This window comes from Dreissena polymorpha, chromosome 3, assembly GCF_020536995.1.
Source record: "Dreissena polymorpha isolate Duluth1 chromosome 3, UMN_Dpol_1.0, whole genome shotgun sequence".
In the NCBI taxonomy this organism is placed as follows: Eukaryota; Metazoa; Mollusca; class Bivalvia; order Myida; family Dreissenidae; genus Dreissena; species Dreissena polymorpha.
In genome coordinates, this window is record NC_068357.1 from 41,258,128 (window position 1) to 41,280,388 (window position 22,261).

General features: G+C 34.3%; 1 protein-coding gene across 1 annotated transcript; it reads left to right on the plus strand.

The window, feature by feature from the left end:
- Positions 1 to 3,282: 3,282 nt before the first annotated feature.
- LOC127873812 (uncharacterized) lies at positions 3,283 to 20,848 on the plus strand. The gene is made up of 5 exons (XM_052417810.1): positions 3,283 to 3,463; positions 14,223 to 14,307; positions 15,386 to 15,546; positions 17,742 to 17,864; positions 18,624 to 20,848. The coding sequence occupies exons 1-5, from the start codon at positions 3,299 to 3,301 to the stop codon at positions 18,804 to 18,806; spliced, it is 717 nt and encodes a 238-aa protein (XP_052273770.1). The 5' UTR covers positions 3,283 to 3,298; the 3' UTR covers positions 18,807 to 20,848.
- Positions 20,849 to 22,261: the final 1,413 nt, after the last annotated feature.

The window sequence follows — 22,261 nt, forward strand, 5'->3', positions numbered from 1 at the left end:
GGCAATCAATCCCGTGATTGTGCTAGCAAAGCAAGAGAAATTCCGAACACAGATCAGGATAATCCTTGATACTTTTAGAAAAGACGTAAACAGACGAGGTAAAGGATATGTCAGGAGTGCACATTCTAGCTTTAATAGCAGAAGAGGAAGTACGTTTACATCCTTGGTTTAAACAGTATTATTTGTATCAATTCTACAAGTTCTCTCATGCAAGTTGACCGTGAATGATTATTGTTTTCAGAAATAGTTTACATGTATTATAACTGATAAAAATCTTATAATAATTGAACTTTCATTCGTGCGTACACATTGTATTTATGTTTATGGAAACAATGGCATACGTATTAAACTGATATTGATATTAAAATTCTCAAAATATTTTAAGGCACTTTTAGAAGGTATGGTGTATTATTTTAAATTTAAGATTTGATGTGGACCTGATGTGGTAGAGCAAACACAACAGACCTCGGAAATTGTTAAATATTTTTATTAACCTGCAATGTTTTCACAATTGTATTTATAACAATACAGATACAACATGATTTTACATTCGAATGACGTCGTCGTTTCCAAAGGTATCATATTTTCAAGTACGTACACAAAAAGTTCATCTGACCAAAAACTACATCAAATGCATGCATGGAATTTTCATGCTGGGATTTTAGTCGATTTGATACAGTTACAGATGAATTGTGTACACTCCATAGTAAAGTTGCTCAATTTTAATCAATTGATGCATATATTACCATTACAGTGTATGATATTATCATAACATACTAAATACAAACCAATATTTCATACAGCACAGACCGACAACTTGTATCTTGATATTGTGTCTTCTATAGTATAGGTATGTTTTACAAATGGTTCATTGTAAATTCTGGCTTTATTTCATGGTTATATAAAGATTACGTTGTTTGTCAAATTACATCAAATACATCGAAGAAATTGAGACGTCAGACGAAGATGATGCACCAGTTTGTGCATGATGGTTAATGTATTAGCAAATTGATTCACAATTTAATTTTTTAATTTGAATCCAAATACGGAATCCTTGGAAACATACGTTGCTGCGTTTAGGTTCAGAGACGCCTTATACTGAACCCATGTCTTGCACGACGGCTATATACTATGTATGTATGAGCTTGGAACGGAAAACTGCAAGGAGTATAGGGATGGGAAAATGATACAATGAGCTTACGCTTTGATGTCAACCAATTGTAATATTAAGATGTTGATAAAAAGATTACGCTTTGGTGATATACAATTGTAATATTAGTATTTAAAATTGAATTATTTTGCTTTCCTGTCAATAATTGCATAAAAATTGAACAAACAAATTCAACTGACATATAAATGACATTTACATCTTAAATGTAAATATTCCTTTATTGTCAAGACGTATTGATTCGCAGTTTATAACGTGTTAAGTGTTCATGCACATAATTGAAATCGTGTCAAAGTGTCGTCATTAGCACCAGTGTTTTGTATTACATTTACACTAAATAATATGTATACTACTAATAGGAATGTATATTGCACCTCTAAATTATCCCGCTGCGATTTGGCAAGTCATAAACATATACAGACAATATGAACATACAGTGATCGATATGACGGTTTCAATAAAGTGTTATGGAAAGCTATTTGTTTATTTTCTTCGTACATATATACTTTGAAGAGTGCCCTTATTGCTTCTGTACGTGATCATATACATATTTCTTTACTACTGTTATTTAAGGGAAAACCTACTTAATAATCAGTTAACTGTAAATAATCACATGTAATTATGCCACATCACCTTCGAAGAAACGGATGTATATTGCTTCGAAACTGTCAGTCAGTTGGTCGGTCGGAAGGTTGGTCGTTTCCGCGCGATCTCAGGAGAGCGCTTTGACTTACAACTATGAATATGTAGGGAAAAGACAGACGCCTGTCGATTTGCATGTCAACATGCCAAGGTCGCTGGGCGTGTCGCAGTGCATTATTCTCTGCACGCTATCATCATAATTATTTGACTTCGATCATAAAATGGGTTAAATGATTAGCTAGAAGTTAGCTAAAACGCCTATTGATTTTGAGGTCAAATGTCAACGTCACAGGGCTTTGTAATACGAAAGTTATTTAAACGCTCTGCTTTGAAAACGCTCAGACCTTTGATAATGCAAATTTATATAGTTGTTGCATAGGAGGAAAAAGACGCATTTCTATATGTAGGTAATCGGGGCAAAGATAAAGGTTACATGAGAGCGTATCAATAAACTGTTTTCTGCACGATACCTAAAGTACATTATTATCAACGATTATATTAATTGACATGCTGGATGTTAGAATGACGCATATCCATTTTGGTATCAGCTTGTTAAATGTTAAGGCCAACCAGGATTGTACGAAAAATTCGTTTGCGTATACAATCTTGAGAACGCTTTCATCTATGATCATGCACTTGCATAGTGGTTGATTGGGTGGACGGAAGACGCATATTAGTTCCAAGATCAAACTCACATTGGCTTGTTACATCAAAATGTTTCCCATACAGTTTTTAGATAAATGTTCATATCATTTAAATTAGTTTGCAGTTTATGCTCGACGAAGAAAGACAACTTATAATTTTCAAATAAAATTATTAAATATCAATGTCATAAGGATCGACAACTTTGCAAGTCGATGGGAATACATGTTTTACAAACGCCCCTTTATTGTTATTGAAATCTGGACAGATATACATGACTCGTCTCAAATGCTTGGGTTGTTTTATTGATATCTCATGGTTATGTTTTTAATTTATTCTAGGGATTTAATATTTAATTAAATAGATGTTTTGCATTATTATAAAATCGACATATGCAAACCATGTTGACAACAACAGTGTAAAAATAAGTACATTAAATCATACATAGCTCTGAAATACACTTGTTGGCCATTGATTAGATAGCAATTCACCTATCATCCCAATTGACCATATTAGTTTCAGCGAAAATATGTTAATGTTTAGCTTGTGAACGTGGAACGCAATCGAATTGCAATATGCAAATAATTGTAAAGGTCGTCAAAATTGATCAAAAATACCCGTCAAACTGTCTTTGCGGCGGACTATGAACAGGGTTGAATATGGTACTGATTTTACTGAGTCTTTAAACTCTGAATGTTTTCATGAAAGTAGACATATTGAAACTTGTTCTGTGTGAATTTATATTGATATCTTCTGGACGCGAAACTGAGTATTGTTCTCATGAAGACGTTTATTAGTATGCGTGTTTCTAATTGCGCATGCGCATGAAATTGCGGCAAATACAAAATGGCGTCTTCCGACCAAAACATTTCACCAAACAAAAATTCACTTATTAATTGTAAAAGTAAAAAATACTTATCCGAATTAATTTATTTAATTAAGAGACCTTTATCTGAAACTTTAAAAAGTAATTATACAGATCATAATGTAGATACCGATGTAATTTTAAAGGTAACATTTGTTTTAAACCAAAATATTATAACTGTGTCTACGTCTCTACATTCTCTGTCAAATTGTTTAGTTACAAATGTTTTTAAAATATATTCTCCATGAACCTTATACTTCCAAAAGTAACATATTGTCTATAGCATGCGGGTGCATGTAAGACAAAGCATTATTACTTTACTTAAATAAACTTGGTAAGGCCAAAAAAAAAATAGTCTTGGTTCAGGAAACATGGCCAGAAAAATGTAGGAGGGTAGGTTGGTTTTTTTTTTTTTTTTTTTTTTACCAGTTGACTGATTTCAGGGTGAAAAAGGGTCAGTTAATGCACCCATGATTGTTTAAACACTGACCAAATGATTAATATTGCACATGTGGTATTTAGTCGTTGTATATTATTCAATATTCCTAGCTCTTTATGCACTTCTTCAGGGCTAGCGCTGGCCCAAAATTTCTTTTAGCCAACCATTTTTTCTTTGTCTGTCTGTGATAGTGTGACCTTCATATTCAAAAGTGAACAAGCCATCTTTATGAGTCTCTGGTGTTTGGGGTGTGACCTTCAGAACCTAGTCTCCGACAGGTGCTCAAGAGTCTGAATAGTGGCTGTCAAAAGGAGGGTAACCTCAGAATAGCACAAGTCTTTCTTCTGGTACATTTTTTGATAAAATGGCAATGGGTTTGAGCGCATCGCACAGGAAGTGAGCAGTGTACATAAATTTGAATGTTGCTATTGGTTTGTACAGGCTAAGGGCGTCACAGTACATTGATTTTGATTCATTATCAAAGCGAAGCCAATTGTTGTCAAGTTTCCATGACTCTTTGAATGTTCTAGTGTTTTGTGTTTTAATTGTTTTTTTTGTTATGACTCTTTTTCGTCCAACAACGCTTTAAGGTTAAAGACGCCATGTTAGCGACTTTAGAGACAAAGTGGTTACTTCCATTTTTATAGTAGTGTAGATGAAGGACTCTTCCTATGTGTTAAAAATTTGAAATGTTAATTAAAATTAAACCGCGCGTGTTTTTCACATTTTTATTTGATTAAAATACGCTGCTGTCAGTTAGCATAGTGTGCGAGTAAAACAAACAAATTAATTAATTATCATCTTTTCATTTCGATCGGAAATTGGCAGAAAGTTGTAACATCATCGACATAGAACTAATTATTTAATTATCACTTTTAAATTCAGATCAATAGACAGCTTGGAAATAATTAAAATATTGTCACGCTTCTTTTCATTTTTAATCTATAATAATACGACATTTGCGACCGGCCGCTATTTTGTTTGCAGACGACAATATTAACTGTGTATTCAAAGTGCACAGTGTCTGCGCATGAATGACCGAATATAACTCCATAGCTCCACCCATTTTTACATTTCATTTAACAACGTCATTTCATGTGTAAGCGAGCTCAATGTTGATTGGCCAGCTAGCATGCGCACTTCAATAACAATAAGGTCAAGCGATGTCTCGTATACACGTGCAGACCGGTTATTGTTCACTGTTCAAATTGCGAACATTTTCATTGAAACAAAGAGAAAAATATAGAAAACCAATCCAGGTTTAATTGGTGGCTGTTTTCAATGAAATTTTACGAGATTTTAGCATTTTCTTCATCAGATTTTTTTCCATGGACCAAAAAAATCGTTAGGGTCGGGGGCAAAAAATAGGGTCGGTCGGGTTCCCTGAACCAAGACTTTTTTTATTTTTTGGCCTAAACTATAAAGTTTGGACATTTGCCATGATTGGGTGACTTTTAAGGCCACAACTTTTTTCTCTTGGTTTACAAAAAAATAATTAAAATTTTGAAAGACTGTCCAACTATCCCAGGCCAAAAAAAAAGATTCTGTGTTTCGGGCGACGCGATCCTACCTAGCAGAACCCGGCCGACCCTAAAGTTTTTAAAGCTGAATTTTCCGTGAAATTTTAAGTCCTTAGCGCTTTATTTTCAGGGAAGGTAATCACTTATAAACACATATAGTGTTCGGTAACATTGTCGAAAATGTCGGCAAGTTAACGTGTTTTTCAACCAAAACTGCGAACATTCACAAAGAGATATCGTTGAGTGACCCGAATCGACGCTGTCGTAATTGGACGCATTTTTTGTTTTGCCTCTGTTTGATACATAAGCGACATCCGTTGACGTCATACAATAGCACATGGTACTCTACGCACAATTTACTATAGTTATTGTTTGTTATGTGGAAAATAGCAGGTTAAAAGGTAAGATATGGTTGATCGGTTTGCAATTGATGGATTTTTATGTATTTTACTTAATTCAAAACTTTTGAACACTTTACACAGGCTTTTTCCGCCCTATGCCACGGGGCCAAATGTGCCACGGGTCCGAAATTCGGCCCCATTCCCAATGCAAATCTGGTTTTTTTTTTCCCAATTTCAAAAAAAATCCCAATTCCCAAAAAAAAAAAAATTTTTTTTTTTTTAACCTTTAAATATATGTTAACCTGATCCGGTGTAGAAAATAGAAAGTATTGCATAATTTAATTATCTGTTGCCATGAATTTGTTTTTAAAAACAATAAAATATGTTTATGATTATTTAAGACTTTCCTTATTTTCCTCAAAATCCAGCGCTTCGCGCAATTTTTTTCACCTAAAAAAAGGCCAGGCCTTTTCCCCAAATTCAGATTTAAAAACATGCACTTATCACACATGTTCATAATATTTTGTAAAATTTGAATAATAAGTTATCAAAATACTCGTTATTTACCAGTTAACGGCTTCTTTGAAATATAAGAAACACTATGTGCATGTGATAATCTTTCCCAATTGAGCCAATTTTGCGATTAATTTTTTTCCCAAAATGGGGGTTTTCATGACGCGAAATTCCCAAAATTCCAGTGTGGCGTTTTCCCAAAATGGAGTGGAAAAAGCCTGTTACACCCAATTGTCTTTGTTAATAAGACCATGGGATAATGCATCGGTTTCGTCTGCAAAAGTTCACTATTTCACTTATAAGTCACATGACTGCCATTTGACAAAACATCGTATAAATAGATTTATTTTCACTATGAAAAAGGTGTACGCGTAAACTTTGATTTGAAGTCCGGATATGTTTTTGGTTATGCTGTAATACAAGTTTAACTATATGTAGCAGGTGTTTATGTTGGTAATTGCATATTATGTTTATTACTAATTTTCATTTAATTAATTATAAGTGCAGGTTCCACAAAAGAAGTACAGGTTATATTCACATGTCTTCCATAAACACAGCTTATGACAGGGTTGCTGACACAGGCCCCTATTAAAACCACTGCCAGACAGTATGGCATCACACAATTGAAAATCTTAATTGATTTAATTAATTTCAGTTTTATATTACTTTTACAGCAATTACAAATTTAAGTACAACAACCATGAGTTAATATTTTATTCATTCATTCTCCACAGGAGCAGTGCTCATGCTGCTGCCAGACATTATCGCCAATGACGATTATTTTATCCAACTGGCTATTATTTCTTAACAGTGATTTTTTTTGCTCAAATTTACAGCCGACTTTCGGCTGCTTCCCAATCGCAAAAATACACGTTTAATCCCAAAAATCTGACCCAAATTTCCCAAAAAAAGCTCAACTTCCAAAAAAAAAAAAAAAAAAATTTTTTTTTTTTTTTTTTTTTTGAAAGAAGTCTCATATAACTTAATTATGATTTCTTAAATCTAGGTCTCAACTTTATTTTTTAAATATCTTACAAAATATATAACTTGAATTTAATCATTTTTTGTCCATAAATCATTCCCAAACTTGCCACTTTTATTGATTAAAAAAAATCCCAATTTGACCAGACTCCTTTTCTAGAAAACTCCCTGAACATGCACTTAAAAACAATATCACTTCTGTTACTTATAATCCTATTTATAATGCTTAATTTTTCCCAATTTCATGGTTAATCGCGCTATTTTTCCCAATTTCACGGTTTATCGCGCTAATTTTCCCAATTCAAATGGCACAGGCTGTAACAAATTAAAGCAAAAAAAATCACTGCTTAAAATTGTCTAGAAAAAATGGCGATTATTTTATCCGCCTACATAAAAAAACGAATTGCCTCTAAATGTTGTCCCCCGAATTGCAAAACGCCTGCAAATCGGGCCATCAAGCAGGAAAAAAAGGATAATGAGATTACCTGTGTATGCACTCGACCCTGTGTAATGTCATACACGCGTCAATAACTTCTGCGACATTGTGGCCTAGAGCGTTTTTCTCAATCAGTGTCCGACAGCAGTGATATATTTCAGAAAAAACGTTTTTAATCTCCCCGTGCTTTACCATTTATCGGTAACTGTTAGATCTTTGTTAATTTTTCGCCAATTATTATTTAATAGTCATGATATTGTCGGCTGATTTTGCTTTTCACGCCGTTTTTTCTGCAATTAGATTACGTTGAACATTGCTTGATGAAATAATTATTTAATCGCCATCAACTAATTATTCCCGTAATTACTGCTGTTTGTCGTCAGCTTTAACATAATGATTTCAATTTTTAACCAGGTAACCTGGTTTTCCCAATTCAAAGAGACCCGAAAAGATAAATGTGATTGCCGGGTTTATCTGAAAATGGGGTTTTTACTGGCAAGTTCCAAGACCTCCGAAAAGGTCTATTTACCCCAGATACCAGTTTAAAGTGCTTTTTCTGCATTGTTTTGTGCTTAATTTGCAAGCTGTTGATGAGCTGCACTGAATTTTGTATGAATTTTTTTTCAGGTTGGGACTGAAGGCCTTATTTTGAGGGTGTTTTGCAGACCAGTGGTTGTCGGCCTGGGGATTTTCAAGATAAACTGTAGACTGTCCCCAAAGTGTTATTTTTAGCTCATCTATTTTTTGGAAAAAAAAATGAGCTATTGTCATCACCTTGGCGTTGGCGTCGGCGTCCGGTTAAGTTTTGCGTTTAGGTCCACTTTTCTCAGAAAGTATCAATGCTATTGCATTCAAACTTGGTACACTTACTAACTATCATGAGGGGACTGGGCAGGCAAAGTTAGATAACTCTGGCGTGCATTTTGACAGAATTATGTGCCCTTTTTATACTTAGAAAATTGTAAATTTTGGTTAAGTTTTGCGTTTAGGTCCACTTTTCTCAGAAAGTATCAATGCTATGGCATTCAAACTTGGTACACTTACTTACTATCATGAGGGGACTGGGCAGGCAAAGTTAGATAACTCTGGCGTGCATTTTGACAGAATTATGTGCCCTTTATATACTTAGAAAATTGAAAATTTGGTTAAGTTTTGTGTTTAGGTCCACTTTATTCCTACAGTATCAAAGCTATTGCTTTCATACTTGCAACACTTATTAACTATCATAAGGGGACTGTGCAGGCAAAGTAATGTAACTCTGACTGGCATTTTGACAGAATTATGTGCCCTTTTTATACTTAGAAAATTTAAAATTTGGTTAAGTTTTGTGTTTTTGTCCACTTTACCCCTAAAGTATCATAGATATTGCTTTCATACTTGGAACACTCGCAAACTATCATAAGGGTACAGAAAAAGGACAAGTTGCATAACTCTGGTTGTCATTTTTATGGGATTATGGCCCTTTTTTGACTTACTAACTTTGAATATATGGTTAAATTTTGTGTTTCGATCCACTTTACTTCTTAAGTATCAAGGCTATTGCTTCAAACTTCAAATACTTTAATGCTATCATGAGGTTACTGTACCTGGCAAGTTGAATGTTGCCTTGAACTTTGAATGACCTTGACTCTCAAGGTCAAATTATTAAATTTTGCTAAAATTGCCATAACTTCTTTATTTATGATTAGATTTGATTGATACTTTGACAAAACTACTCTTACCTGACATACCACAATAGACTCCACCCAAACCATCCCCTGTGCCCTCCCTCCCCCCACTATTTTTTTTTTTTTTTTTTAAGATCATCTCACAAATGACCACCACACCCTCACACTATACCCACACCCCACCCACCCCCAATTTTTTTTTTTGGTAAACGGTTTAAAAACACAAATATTTATTTTTATTATTTTATGTTTGAAATACCCTCCAACCATCACACCCAAGAATCCCCCCCCCACCCCACACCCCTCCCCCCACCCGAATCCCTCCCCCCCCCCCTAATTTTTTTTTTTTTTTTTTTAAGATCATCTCACAAAATTTAATTAACACCACACCCTCACACTTTACCCCCCCCCCCCCCCCCCCCCCGTTTTTTTACGCATTTTTGGAAGATAATGTAATAAATTCCACACCCCCACACTATACAACCCTCTTCACTCCGCCCCTCCCTCCTTTGTGATTGAAAATGAGAGTCCCTTCACCTTTAAAAAGAAAATAGATGAGCGGTCTGCACCCGCAAGGCGGTGCTCTTGTTGGAATAAATCATTTACAATTGATATTGGCCTCTGCCTACAATATTGCGGCCGATGGGAAACTATAAAGTAGTCGAACGATATGCACATTTTAGATTATGCATATTAATATTTTATATTATGCATATTTCATGTGCAAAACGCGTATAATTTTTAGGATTACCGTTTTCGGATACTGTATTTTTTCGTCGATTATGATTTATTTTAGAAGTTCATAATAGCAAAAATAGAATGACAAATACACATGCGGTGATACAGAAGGTGTGGTTTATAATATTTCGAGTTGTATTCACCAAAAATTGCAATTGGAAAAACTTTTTAAAAAATAGTATAATTAGTAAGGGCTCTGGGTGGGTTGGGGCCTCTGCCCTTAATTCTTATGTGTATGTAACTGCAGCTGAGATCTGGTTTGTTAAGTCACACCCACAACATTGATTGTATTCTTTATTGTAAAGCCATGACAGTGCTCCCCCCCCCCCCCCCCCCTCCCCCCCAAAAAAAAAAATTTTTTTTTTTTTTTTTTTTTTTTTTACACATATAATTATTCATAAATCTCTTATTAAATTGTTATTACTTAAATCCTCATTGTAGACATTATATTTGAATGGTTTATTAATAATGGGAATAATAAAATTATTTATAACATATAAATTAACATGCAATAGGTAGCATTCCAGAAACACCCGCGCGCTCGTACGTGCCCTTTTGACAAAATACTGCGCGTCGAAAGAGCCCTTTTGACAAAATACTGCGCGTCGAAAGTGCCCTTTTGACAAAAAAGCCCCCCTGCCCTTTTCAGATCCTAGCTGGAGCACTTCATGATAATATTTTATAAGAAAATGACACACTGATATTATGCTTGTTTTTAAGTATATATATATATATATATGTTTTTAAGTATATATATATATATATATATATTATATAACTTAAATCCAATACATGTAGATATTCATTTAATAAAACATAGATAAAATGAGATTCATTGTTTTTTCTTTCTTTTTGCCTTATGTACCGTTTTGCGGAAAAGTCCGCATATGGTTTGGCTATTATTTTTTTAAGGAAAAAAAATTATGGTTATTATTTTCTGAAGGCCAGAGTGAGCACTGCAGGAGTGATATTTACATTGAAATCATGTAACCAATCAGATGCGTCGTTTAAGGGCACTCAACAGATATGGCTGCCGTTACATAGACTTGGGTCATTTCGTTTTTCAACGAATTTTTGTTGATAACACAATCAATTGAATTTAAAATATGTAACCAAAAGGTACATGTGTAATGAAATAACAAAATTAATTACATAAATCCCCATATTGAGCAACAAAACTTCAACAAATTGCTTGTATGCGTCCGAAATTAGGCACTCGAGGATATGTGAATGTTTCGTGTTTTTGATGTAACGACTTTGTTCAATAAGTAACAAAGGCATCTCCGATGCCACAAGAAGACATTCTGGAAAGTGTTGGACCTGACAGACGTTTTAGGCAGGACCAATTGAAAATGCTATGTTGCCGATCCAAATAATAAAAGAGCAACAATTTATTTATTTCAAAGAATTAAAATCTGAAAATAAAAGAGGGCTTAAAAGAAATATGAGCAGTAAACATTACGTCGTATTTTTGTTAACATTCATATAATGTTCCTGCGCATGCGCAGCTAAAACTTCAGAGTAAATATGTCGATAGTTTATACACTCAAACGAATACACGTTCTGCAATTCAGATCGTTGTAATTGGGGTATAAACAGTTAGTTACCCCATAAAATTTACGCATAATAATGCTTTTTCCTTGTGGCTAGTAAATTGACTTGTAGTAAAATTATGAGTTGTCACATAATTTTGCCACCGATAAATTGTCAATGAAACTTTCGTAATACCGAGAATTGCTTTGTGCTTTTTAATCTTAGTCTGTTTAATTATGTTATCAATATCCAGCAGGTGTTCTGTTGTGAAAGGTACTTCATTGATTCCTTACAATTATAAATGAGATTTGTTGTAAAAATAAATTTAATACATTTATAAACTATCAGCAATGCATTTTTTCTGAATGAGGGTGAGACGTCGGGCCTTCATATTTAGGGGGAAAATATACACAAAAGAAGAAAGCGGGGATTTTGTCAAAGGTCAACTTAAAATTTTGGGGAATTTGCACTATTTTAAAGAAATTTATTGTGGGGAAGAGGCCTTTCCCATGGGGAAAGGGGCCTATATAAGGCCCCTGCTAAGAAGGAAAAACACCTGATCAGTATCTGACAACTTTTGTTTAAACAGCAATTTGCAATCTAAATGAATTTTAAATTTCAAAAAATTGATTTGTTTTTAACCAGTTTATTTTTATATAAAATACTATAAGTGTGTTGTGATTTGTTAGAGGATGGATGTTGACAGTAGCAGTTTCAAAATATAGGTTTGTAAAACGGACACGATGAATTTTAATGGGTGGGATAATTCTGCAAATTACTGAAAATACGTGAATATTAAATTATTCAAATGTTTTGTTATTTGTAATAGTATTTATATGGGAAAATTTGTTGTAACTTATTTTTTAAACAAATTTGTACTTCTTAATATGAACATTGAAGTATTTGATATGTATTTTTTTTAATCTGTCACATAAAAAAGCCCCAGAGAAAAAATGCAACGGCACTAAGGTAGCATGTGCAGTTTAATGTGCATCAATTCATACATAATTTGAAGACCTAACTTCCATGTAATAACTTTACTTTCTGAAAATATTAGTGTTTGATATCTACAAATTTCATGAAGGTGAGCATTTGAGTATTTTGATCCGACACAATTTTTGTGAATTCAATCTCCCTTGGCAGTCCAAAAATATTATTGCAACCATCGAAGAGGAGGAGTTACAGTAAACTATGATAAGTATTAAATTAATTAAATATAGAGGTATAATAAATAGATCAAATAACATGTACGCTTTCCATTTATGTGCACATGTATATTTTTACTGGTAAGTAAAATTTTAATATTTGTGACTTCTTCAGAATTTTTCTGAATAGTATTGAATGTATAACATACATTGAAAAAAATTTGAATGACAAAAATGAACTAAGTCAATAAAAAACAATTATTTATTGCTTTTATGGTACCATTTGGATGAGTTTGTGGTTTAGACAGGTAAACTTTAATAAGTTCTTGCAGTTTCAGTGTTCCTTAACCCTTGCATTGTTGATAACATTTTGCACCCATGGACAAGAGAGAGCGCATTGCAACTCTCAGTAACCCATTGGGTTATAAAGCTGAGAGTTGAATTATTGCAACTACTCCACCCCCATTCCTCCCCGTTTTTGATTGAAGTATTGAGATAGGTCCCTTCACCTTTAAAAAGAAAAATAAATGAGCGGTCTGCACCTGCTAGGTGGTGCTCTTCTTTAAATTAGTCACAAAGATAAGACCTGTAAAGAAATTTTTCTTGTAACCAAACCATAGTCAAACATAATGATTGAAACTATCAAATAAACATTTGTGAAAGCAGAAAAGTTCTGCATGGATGGTGCAGTGGCCTGTCACACACTGGAGCCAAATTCCAATATCTAGAGTCACGGTTAAACAACAAAGGTCAAAATATTGTCCAGTGCCTACGATTTGTGTATGTCCAACATGGATTTTCAGATAAGAAGGCAATCCTATGATAACGGGGTTTACTTAACTTTTTTTTGTGATATCATGTTAAAAGCCAATTACATTTGTAAGCTGTGTTCTTTTTTGCAGTGTAATCAATGTGTCAGACATAATACATTATCCAAAATTCAGAAAGTAAATAAATTTCACAAAACCCCTAAAATAAACTTCTTTATAAAGAATCATAGACACAAACATTGCAAACCTCATGAAAATAATTACTGTTTGAAGAATAAAAACTTCATCATATAAACTGCAACTAGTATAATGTTACATAATATTCAAATAAACCACTTGAGACACTAAGAATATGCAGATCATTTGAAGCTTACAACTACAGTTCTACTGTATGACATTTTTAAGATGTTTTAAACTGTTATTGCTGATAATCAGAATTGTTCACTGTCCACATGAAGATGTTCAAATTAACTTTCCCTCTGGGCAAGTGGACGTCAAATCCTTAGTATCGTGCACAAGAACCAAGTCGAAGGTCGAGCTCACAAATCAAACAATATAGTTGTGAGCATTTAAATATTAGGATATTGTAATAACTTTTTCAGAAATGCAGTGAGACACACAAGAACCAACGTCAAAAGTTAAAGGTTAAGGCCACAGTTAAAATTACAGAAATCAAAGAAGTCTTTGTCCAATCTTAACATGTTCATGCAAAAAAAACATTATTGATTGGCTTATGGTTGTGACAATAGCATAATTGTTTACAATGAGCAAACTCCAACTGACAGTTAATATTATTTCGTGTTTTATTGTTTTTGTTAACAGGATATCAAATCTGCCCTGTTCAGAAATGTTCAAGTAAATGGACAAAATATTCCAGCCGAAGAAACAGATCTTGACACCACAACAGGTAAGCATACTTACTATTATACATATATTTAATAATAATAGAAATACTTTTTTGTGTGCATGCTACTTAGTAAACTAATTATAGTGTTTGAAAACAAACTGAATCAACTGTAAAAAAAATGTTAAGGTAGACAAATCTGATTAACTTGGTTCGTTTTATCAACTTATATTTCTTAGGCAAAGTTTAAGATAGATCAAGCACTGGGAGCAAAGTACGAGCAAATTTGCTCTTTCAGAAGTGACATTAAATCATCACAAGCAAGACTGTCAAACAAAGAGAAAATATTTACATGCAAATTGAAAATATCACCAGCGGCAAGTATGCATGCCAAAAATATCATTTGTGTTCTACTGCTCAATAGGGAAAATACATACAGTTCATTCATCACTGTGCAATCCATTTGACTCCTCTGCATAGATTACGAGGCCTTTGATAAGGACAAGGAGTCATATACCCAATCACTGTGCATTCCCTTTGACTCCTCTGCATAGATTATGAGGCCTTTGATATGGACAAGAAGTCGTATACCAATCACTGTGCATTCCCTTTGACTCCTCTGCATAGATTACAAGGCCTTTGATAAGGACAAAGAGTCATATATCCAATCACTGTGCATTCCCTTTGACTTTTCTGCACACATTATGAGGCCTTTGATAAGGACAAGGAGTCATATATCCAATCACTGTGCATTCCCTTTGACTTCTCTGCATACATTATGAGGCCTTTGATAAGCACAATGAGTCCTATATCCAATCACTGTGCAATCCCTTTGACTCCTCTGCATACATTATGAGGCCTTTGATAAGCACAATGAGTCCTATATCCAATCACTGTGCAATCCCTTTGACTCCTCTGCATAGATTACGAGGCCTTATATAAGGACAAGGAGTCATATATCCAATCACTGTGCATTCCCTTTGACTTCTCTGCATAGATTATGAGGCATTTGATAAGGACAAGGAGTCATATACCAATCACTGCATTCCCTTTGACTCCTCTGCATAGATTACGAGGCCTTTGTTAAGGACAAGGAGTCGTATACCAATCACTGTGCATTCCCTTTGACTCCTCTGCATAGATTACGAGGCCTTTGATAAGGACAAGGAGTCGTATATCCAGAAGGAGCTGCTGGTGCGCTGGAACAACAGCCTTGAGAAGACCATGATTCTGAGGAAGACCACCCCTGCACAGTTACGCTCCAGGCTCAAAAAACTCATACGGCACGAGCTCAAATATTTGGTAAGTCAGTTTTATGTTTACATTTGCTTATTTTAGATGTGATTTTTACAACCACATTCTGTTACTTCAAAATAGAACATGAATGCAATTCTGATTCTTTGGGAGGAGAACTACAATATTGCACTCTTTATTACCTAGGGTTCATGCCCGTGGGCAATGAAATTAGACTGGAGTTAACATTGAAATACACCACTGACTGGTAATAATTTTATATTGATAGAAATCATAGTTAAACATGTACAAGTACATTTGGAACTTTATTTGGTCGTAGTTTTTAGCTCGACTATTATATATGAAATATATATAGTGGAGCTATCCTACTCATCCCGGCGTGAGCTTGAGCGTGCAAATGTTAAAGTTTGTGTACCACCCCAAATATTTCCTATGTCCCTTTTGTATTGCTTTCATATTTGCATACTTCTTTACCAACATGACCCCAACCTATAAACAAGAGCAGACAACTGTATCAAGCATTTTGTAAGAATTATGGCCCTTTTTCCACTTAGAATATGCATATTATTGATGACTCTATGTTAAAGTTTGCTTACCACCTCAAATATTTTCAATGTCCCTTGACATATTGCTTTTATATTTTGCATACTTCTTTACCAACATGACCCCAACCTATAAACAAGAGCAGACAACTGAATCAAGCATTTTTTAGGAATTATGGCCCTTTTTTGTCTTTGTAACTTTGAATATTTTGTTAAATTTTGTGTTTAGATCCACTTTACTTCTAAAGTATCGAGGCTATTGCTTTCAAACTTCAAATACTTTCTTACTATCATGATGTTACTGTACCTTGCAAATAGAATTTGACCTTGACCTTTGAATGACCTTGACTCTCAAGGTCAAATTAATAAATTTTGCTTAAATAGCCATAACTTCTTTATTTAACATCAGATTTGTTTCATATTTGGACACTTACCTTACATACCAAGATGGACTCCACCCAAACTATCCCCCACGCCCCACCCTATATTCCCCCCCCCCCCCCCCAAAAAAAAAAAAATCTGTTTTTTTCTTTTTTTTGAAAGATCATCTTTTAAATGACCACACACCCACATTATACCCCCCTCTCCATGATAACTTACATTGTACTGTCAAGCACTCGAATAGTTGAGCGCGCTGTCCTCTAACAGCTCTTGTTATTATTATACCCCGCCAAAGGCGGATAGATATTGAATTGGACTTTTCTGTTCGTCAGTCCGTCCCTCCATCACAAAACTTTGCATGGTTTTATCTCCGAAAATATGTAAGATATCAACATATAACTTCATGGCTGTATTTAATAATAAATGAGGAGTGCCATGCACATGAACCATAACCTTACACTTTCTTAAATAAGAGATATTGCACTAAGTTTTTATGCCCCCCCCCCCCCCCCCCCCCCCCCCCCCCCCCCTCCATCCATAGGATGGCATATAGCAGTTGAACTGTCCGTCTGTTCCGTCCATCCGTCCGTAAACTTAAACATTGGCCATAACTTTTGCAATATTGAAGATAGCAACTTGATATTTGGCATGCATGTGTATCTCATGGAGCTGCACATTTTGAGTGTTGAAAGGTCAAGGTTCAAGATCAAATGTCAAAAAACAAAATCTAAGGGAGTAACAAGCTTTAAAGGGATATAATTTCTATTTATATCATTTGGCAGGTACAGATCATTTTCACAAGGGAAGTAATATTTTGTAAAGGGATATAATAAAAAAAAAAATTCAAAGCGGCGCAGTAGGGGGCATTGTGTTTCTGACAAACACATCTCTTGTTTGTATGATGTAACTTTTCAGATACCATATGCTTGTTATTTATATAATGCAATGAATCGGCAATATTTAGGCTCATTATTTCCAGTAACTGGCATTGATTTTCTCACTTAGTACTGGTAAACAGGCTATGCCAAGAAAAGTTGGACAACTGACCGCCATGAAATGACTGAAATACAGTTAAAACAGCAAAAATCCAACTTAACAAAGAAAACAAAATGTTATGGCTATACTATAAGGTTGAATGTTTGAGTCTGTAGTGTATTTCCATTTTATTTGTATATCAACAGCGGTTTCAATGATGAAACCTACCTCAAACGTCTCATCAAATAATATACTGACGCAATATGAAGAAGTCAGTGACACACAGCAGGGGGCATAACTGTACCTTTTACACGTACTACCTTGGGATTTGATTTTCTCTTGAAGGCCACATGCAATGTAGAGACGACAGAAGACCAGTGTGTGAAGTGTGAGGACTCCAAAGTGACCCAGGAGGAGGTTGATCAACTGCTGGGGGACACATCTTCTAAATGGCAGTCACTTCAACAGGTTGTTCCCTTTTCAGAGGCTTCATCACTTTTCATTCTATCATTTTCTTAATGATACAGGAAAACTTGTTTAACCTGATTAACAATTCGACAATCAAAATGCTTATCACATTGAAGTTTTATGTTATAAATACAGCTAACAATTCAGGTGTTTATATTTACAAGTAAGAAATATACTTTTTAATGTTCAATTGTCTGTTAAACTACTTGTATATACATGTATATAATTGTGAGATGTCAGTATAATTTAAGAAGTAGCTATGTTGTTAAGTGCAACAGATAAAAATTGTAAAACAAGTCATTTACACAACAGGGTTTTTTCTTTGGTCCAATTTGGGCCAAAATCCTGCCCCATTCCCAATCTGGAAATGTTTATTTTTTCCTCAAATGCCTTCCTAAAACTTCCAAATTAGGGTTAAAAACTACAATACATGTATAAAGTTCATTTTCATATCCAACTCTTTTAAGTTGAACCTTAGTAAATATTGTATTGAACTCATTTCTATTCTATACTTTAAAGTATTTTTAAGCAAAAACAACTAACCAATTTAACCATTATAGTTCAAACAACACATTCGTTTCCAATTCATATGCATAGGTCCCTTCCCCAAAATAGAGAAACAATACACTTTTTAAGGCAGTTAAACCACAATTGAATAGTACTGACCATCAGTTATTTTATCCTAGATAAATCATATTTACCTTTATACATTTCTTTTCTTTATTGTTCGGAAATGTAGCATTCCAACTATATTTTCAGGACATGGATGATTTAGGTGAGAAAGCCAAGGAACTGCTTTACAGTGTACAGGTGTCAACAAGATCAAATCCGAAACTTGATGTTTTGTATGACACGCCCCCAACCTCCCCCATGCAAACAGACTCTTGTGATATGCACTCAGAAGTGACAACTATAGACATTCCACTGAAACTACTCACTTGATTGCCATCTTGTGCTCTTTACTGGGCATTCTGATTCATTCGTGCATGTTTTAACCGGACTTTTTACCATGATGAATATCATGATTATAAGCTGGCAGCAGTTTCAACAATGTGGTTTGCAGTCAATAAATTATGATTGAATAGACCGATATTGATGACACTGGCATGCAGCAATCTCTCATGGTGACTTGGGATTGTATTGAGGCTCAGTGGAGTCAAGCATGCTGTTACTATTGATAACAATATGTTGAGATCAATAACTCTCTGTTAAAGGGGCCTTTTCACGTTTTGTTAAATTGACAAAATTTTAAAAAAATTGTTTCAGATTTGCTAATTTTCGTTGTAGTTATGATATCTGTAAAGAAACAGTAATACTGAACATTTACAATGCTCTAAAATGTCCATTACATGCATCTTTTGACAATTTAAAACCTGAAAATTATAAAGCGTTGCAATGCGAAACAATTGAATAATTTGGAGAGTGTTGTTGTTGTTGTTATATTTTGTGATACTATGAGGATTGCTTATAAAAAGTTTAAAATACATCACTCATTGTATGAGCACAGATGGCCAAGTGGTCCAAGCGATAGACTAACTCCAGGGGTTACTTGTTCGAGCCCAGTTGAGGGTTACTTTTTTTGTCCCCAACCGGTGAAACTGGAGAGGACTTGTGGTTTGCGCTCTGTCAGTCTGTCCGTCAGTCTGTCCGTCACACTTTTTTGGATCCTGCGATAACTTTAAAAGTTCTTCATATTTGTTCATGAAACTTAAAATATGGATAGATGGCAATATGGAGATTATGCACGTCATTTCATTTTGTTACTACATCAATAATTATGGTTGCTATGGCAACAAATATATATATAAAAAAAATCTGACAATGGTGGAGTTTCACCAGTAGGGGACCATATTGCTTGGCAATCTTTTGTTCTTTCTTTAATTTTATTATTGTTTTTTTTTTACTGGAGCTTTTTAAATCCAATGCTTAAATTTATCAATATAAAGCTTTTAATGACAAACTTCAATACATACCAAAATCTGTGAAAAGGCCCCTTTAAGGTAATGTTAATACAGACCTAGCTTGTAATTGCATAATTATTGTATACATTAAAATGCAAAATGATAAAATGTATAATCCTGGTTTCATGGCATTGCAAAGAGCCTATTTGTAATGTTGTTGTAATGCTGTTAGTATTTATCAGTGTTTATTAGCCTGATCATTTAGCGGAAAGGGGTTGGGTTCTTCATTATTTGGAGACTGATGACTTCTATGAAATTCATTGTACAATATTCACCTGCTCATTTTACAAATATGACTATGAATTATATTACACCTGTTTGTAAACATCGTTGCATAAATTTCTCAAAACACTTGTTTGAAACATGTGCCAAATGTATGATGTGCATGTACATTGTTAAATCTAGACTCGTACCATAGTGTAGCTACTTAAATCGATATGTTTCAAACTTAATTTTTTTTGTCCCCTACCGGTTTCACCGGAGGGGACTTATGGTTTGCGCTTTGTGCGTCTGTGAGTCTGACTGTCTGTCACACTTTTCTGGATCCTGCGATAACTTCAAAAGTTCTTAATATTTTTTTATAAAACTTGCAACATGGATAGATGGCAATATGGACATTATGCACATCATTTCATTTTGTTCCTACGTCAAAAATTGTGGTTGCTATGGCAACCAAAAAAAATGGTGGAATTTCTGACAATGGTGGAGCCGGTAGGGGACCATATTGCTTGACAATAGCCTTGTAAATCTTTAGGAAAGCAAGTTTCCTATACTGAACTGTTACCTGAATAACATCCCATGTAGTGATGACTGTCTTTTCTGTGTGAATTTTGTGAATGGATTTTAATCAAGTTGCTTTATTGTATTTTTTGAAGGCAAACCTTTAGGATGGTTGTTATTGTTGAATGATTACTTGTATAAAGATGGTCCAATTGAGTGTATTTATGTCTTACCTAAATGAATTAATGCACGTGCAATTTTTACTTGAATATTATTAATATAAATGTCACTTTAATGTGATAATCACAGTGTTGCTTTTTTATAAATTGTGTAGGCAGTTTTATGTATGGTTTCATTGGTTATCTAGAAAATATAACACCACAACTTTCTCTTTTTAAACTTCCAGTATACCTTCCACTGCATAATTATGCTCCCTTTGAAGAAATTGGAGTATAAATTGCTTTTCACGTGTCCATTGGGCATGTTGGCCGTCCGTATACCTTTTTTTATTGCTGCACCATTTCTAAGATTACTTGTTGATCGATTGATCAACTGTCATGCAAAAATGATATGACAGATACATTGTAGAAGAGGAAGACACAAACTTGTATAAGGTCAACAGGTAAAAGGTCAAGTTCACAGGGGCGTGTAACATGAATGTATATATTAGGTACCTTAGTAATGATGACACTCACCAGTGGGCGCTATTCCATTATTAATTGATACGTGCAATCTACATACAAAGGCTGATTTGTATTTTTTCCGTGACTTAAGTGAATTATACATACATAGAGAGTGAGGGAGGGATAAAGAGAGAGAGAGACTTCAGTCACTGAAAAGATACTTTATTGGTCTTTGTATATAATAAAATGAAAACTTTAATATATATCTGTGTAATCAGCATCTGTAATTTGTCATTACATCTTTCATAAAGAATGCTATATTGATGTCATTAGCAGCTGCGGAGGTATTGTGTATCGTTCTTAATGCCAGTGTATTATTATTTTGTTTAGTAATATTTGTATGAAGCCAAACAAGTCCTTTGTTTTCGATTACATTTAAAAAAAAAATTGATAGATTGGTTAGCAAAACTATTGTTCGTTAACATTTTCCTGATACACAACATACTTTGACATTTTATAAAGTTGCCCAATGTCATTAACCTTCTGTAAGTCCTATTGTAACATGTATGTGTTTATTTGTAAGTTAATTTAGAAAAAAAGACCTTATACTAAACATGGTAAAGAACAATACACATGTTTTTAGTATTATTATCCCCCGCCAGAGGTGGAGGGATATTGTTTTGGCGTTGTCCGTCCGTCCGGCCGTCCGGCACTTTTGTGTCCTGAGCCATATCTTGGAAGTTCTTTGGTGGATTTCATTTAAACTTGGTATGAGTATATATATGCATAAGAGGATGATGCACGCCAAATGGCATTGTACACCATCTGTTAAAAACAGACTTATGGCCGTTTGTATCTTAAAAAAATGCTTTTTAGTGTCCGGAGCCATATCTTGGAAGTTCTTTGGCGGATTTCATTGAAACTTGGTATGAGTATATATATGCATAAGAGGATGATGCACGCCATATGGCATTGTACACCATCTGTTAAAAATAGACTTATGGCCCTTTGTATCTTGAAAAAATGCTTTTTACTATAGGCACTTTTGTGTCCGGAGCCATATCTTGGAAGTGCTTTGGCGGATTTCATTTAA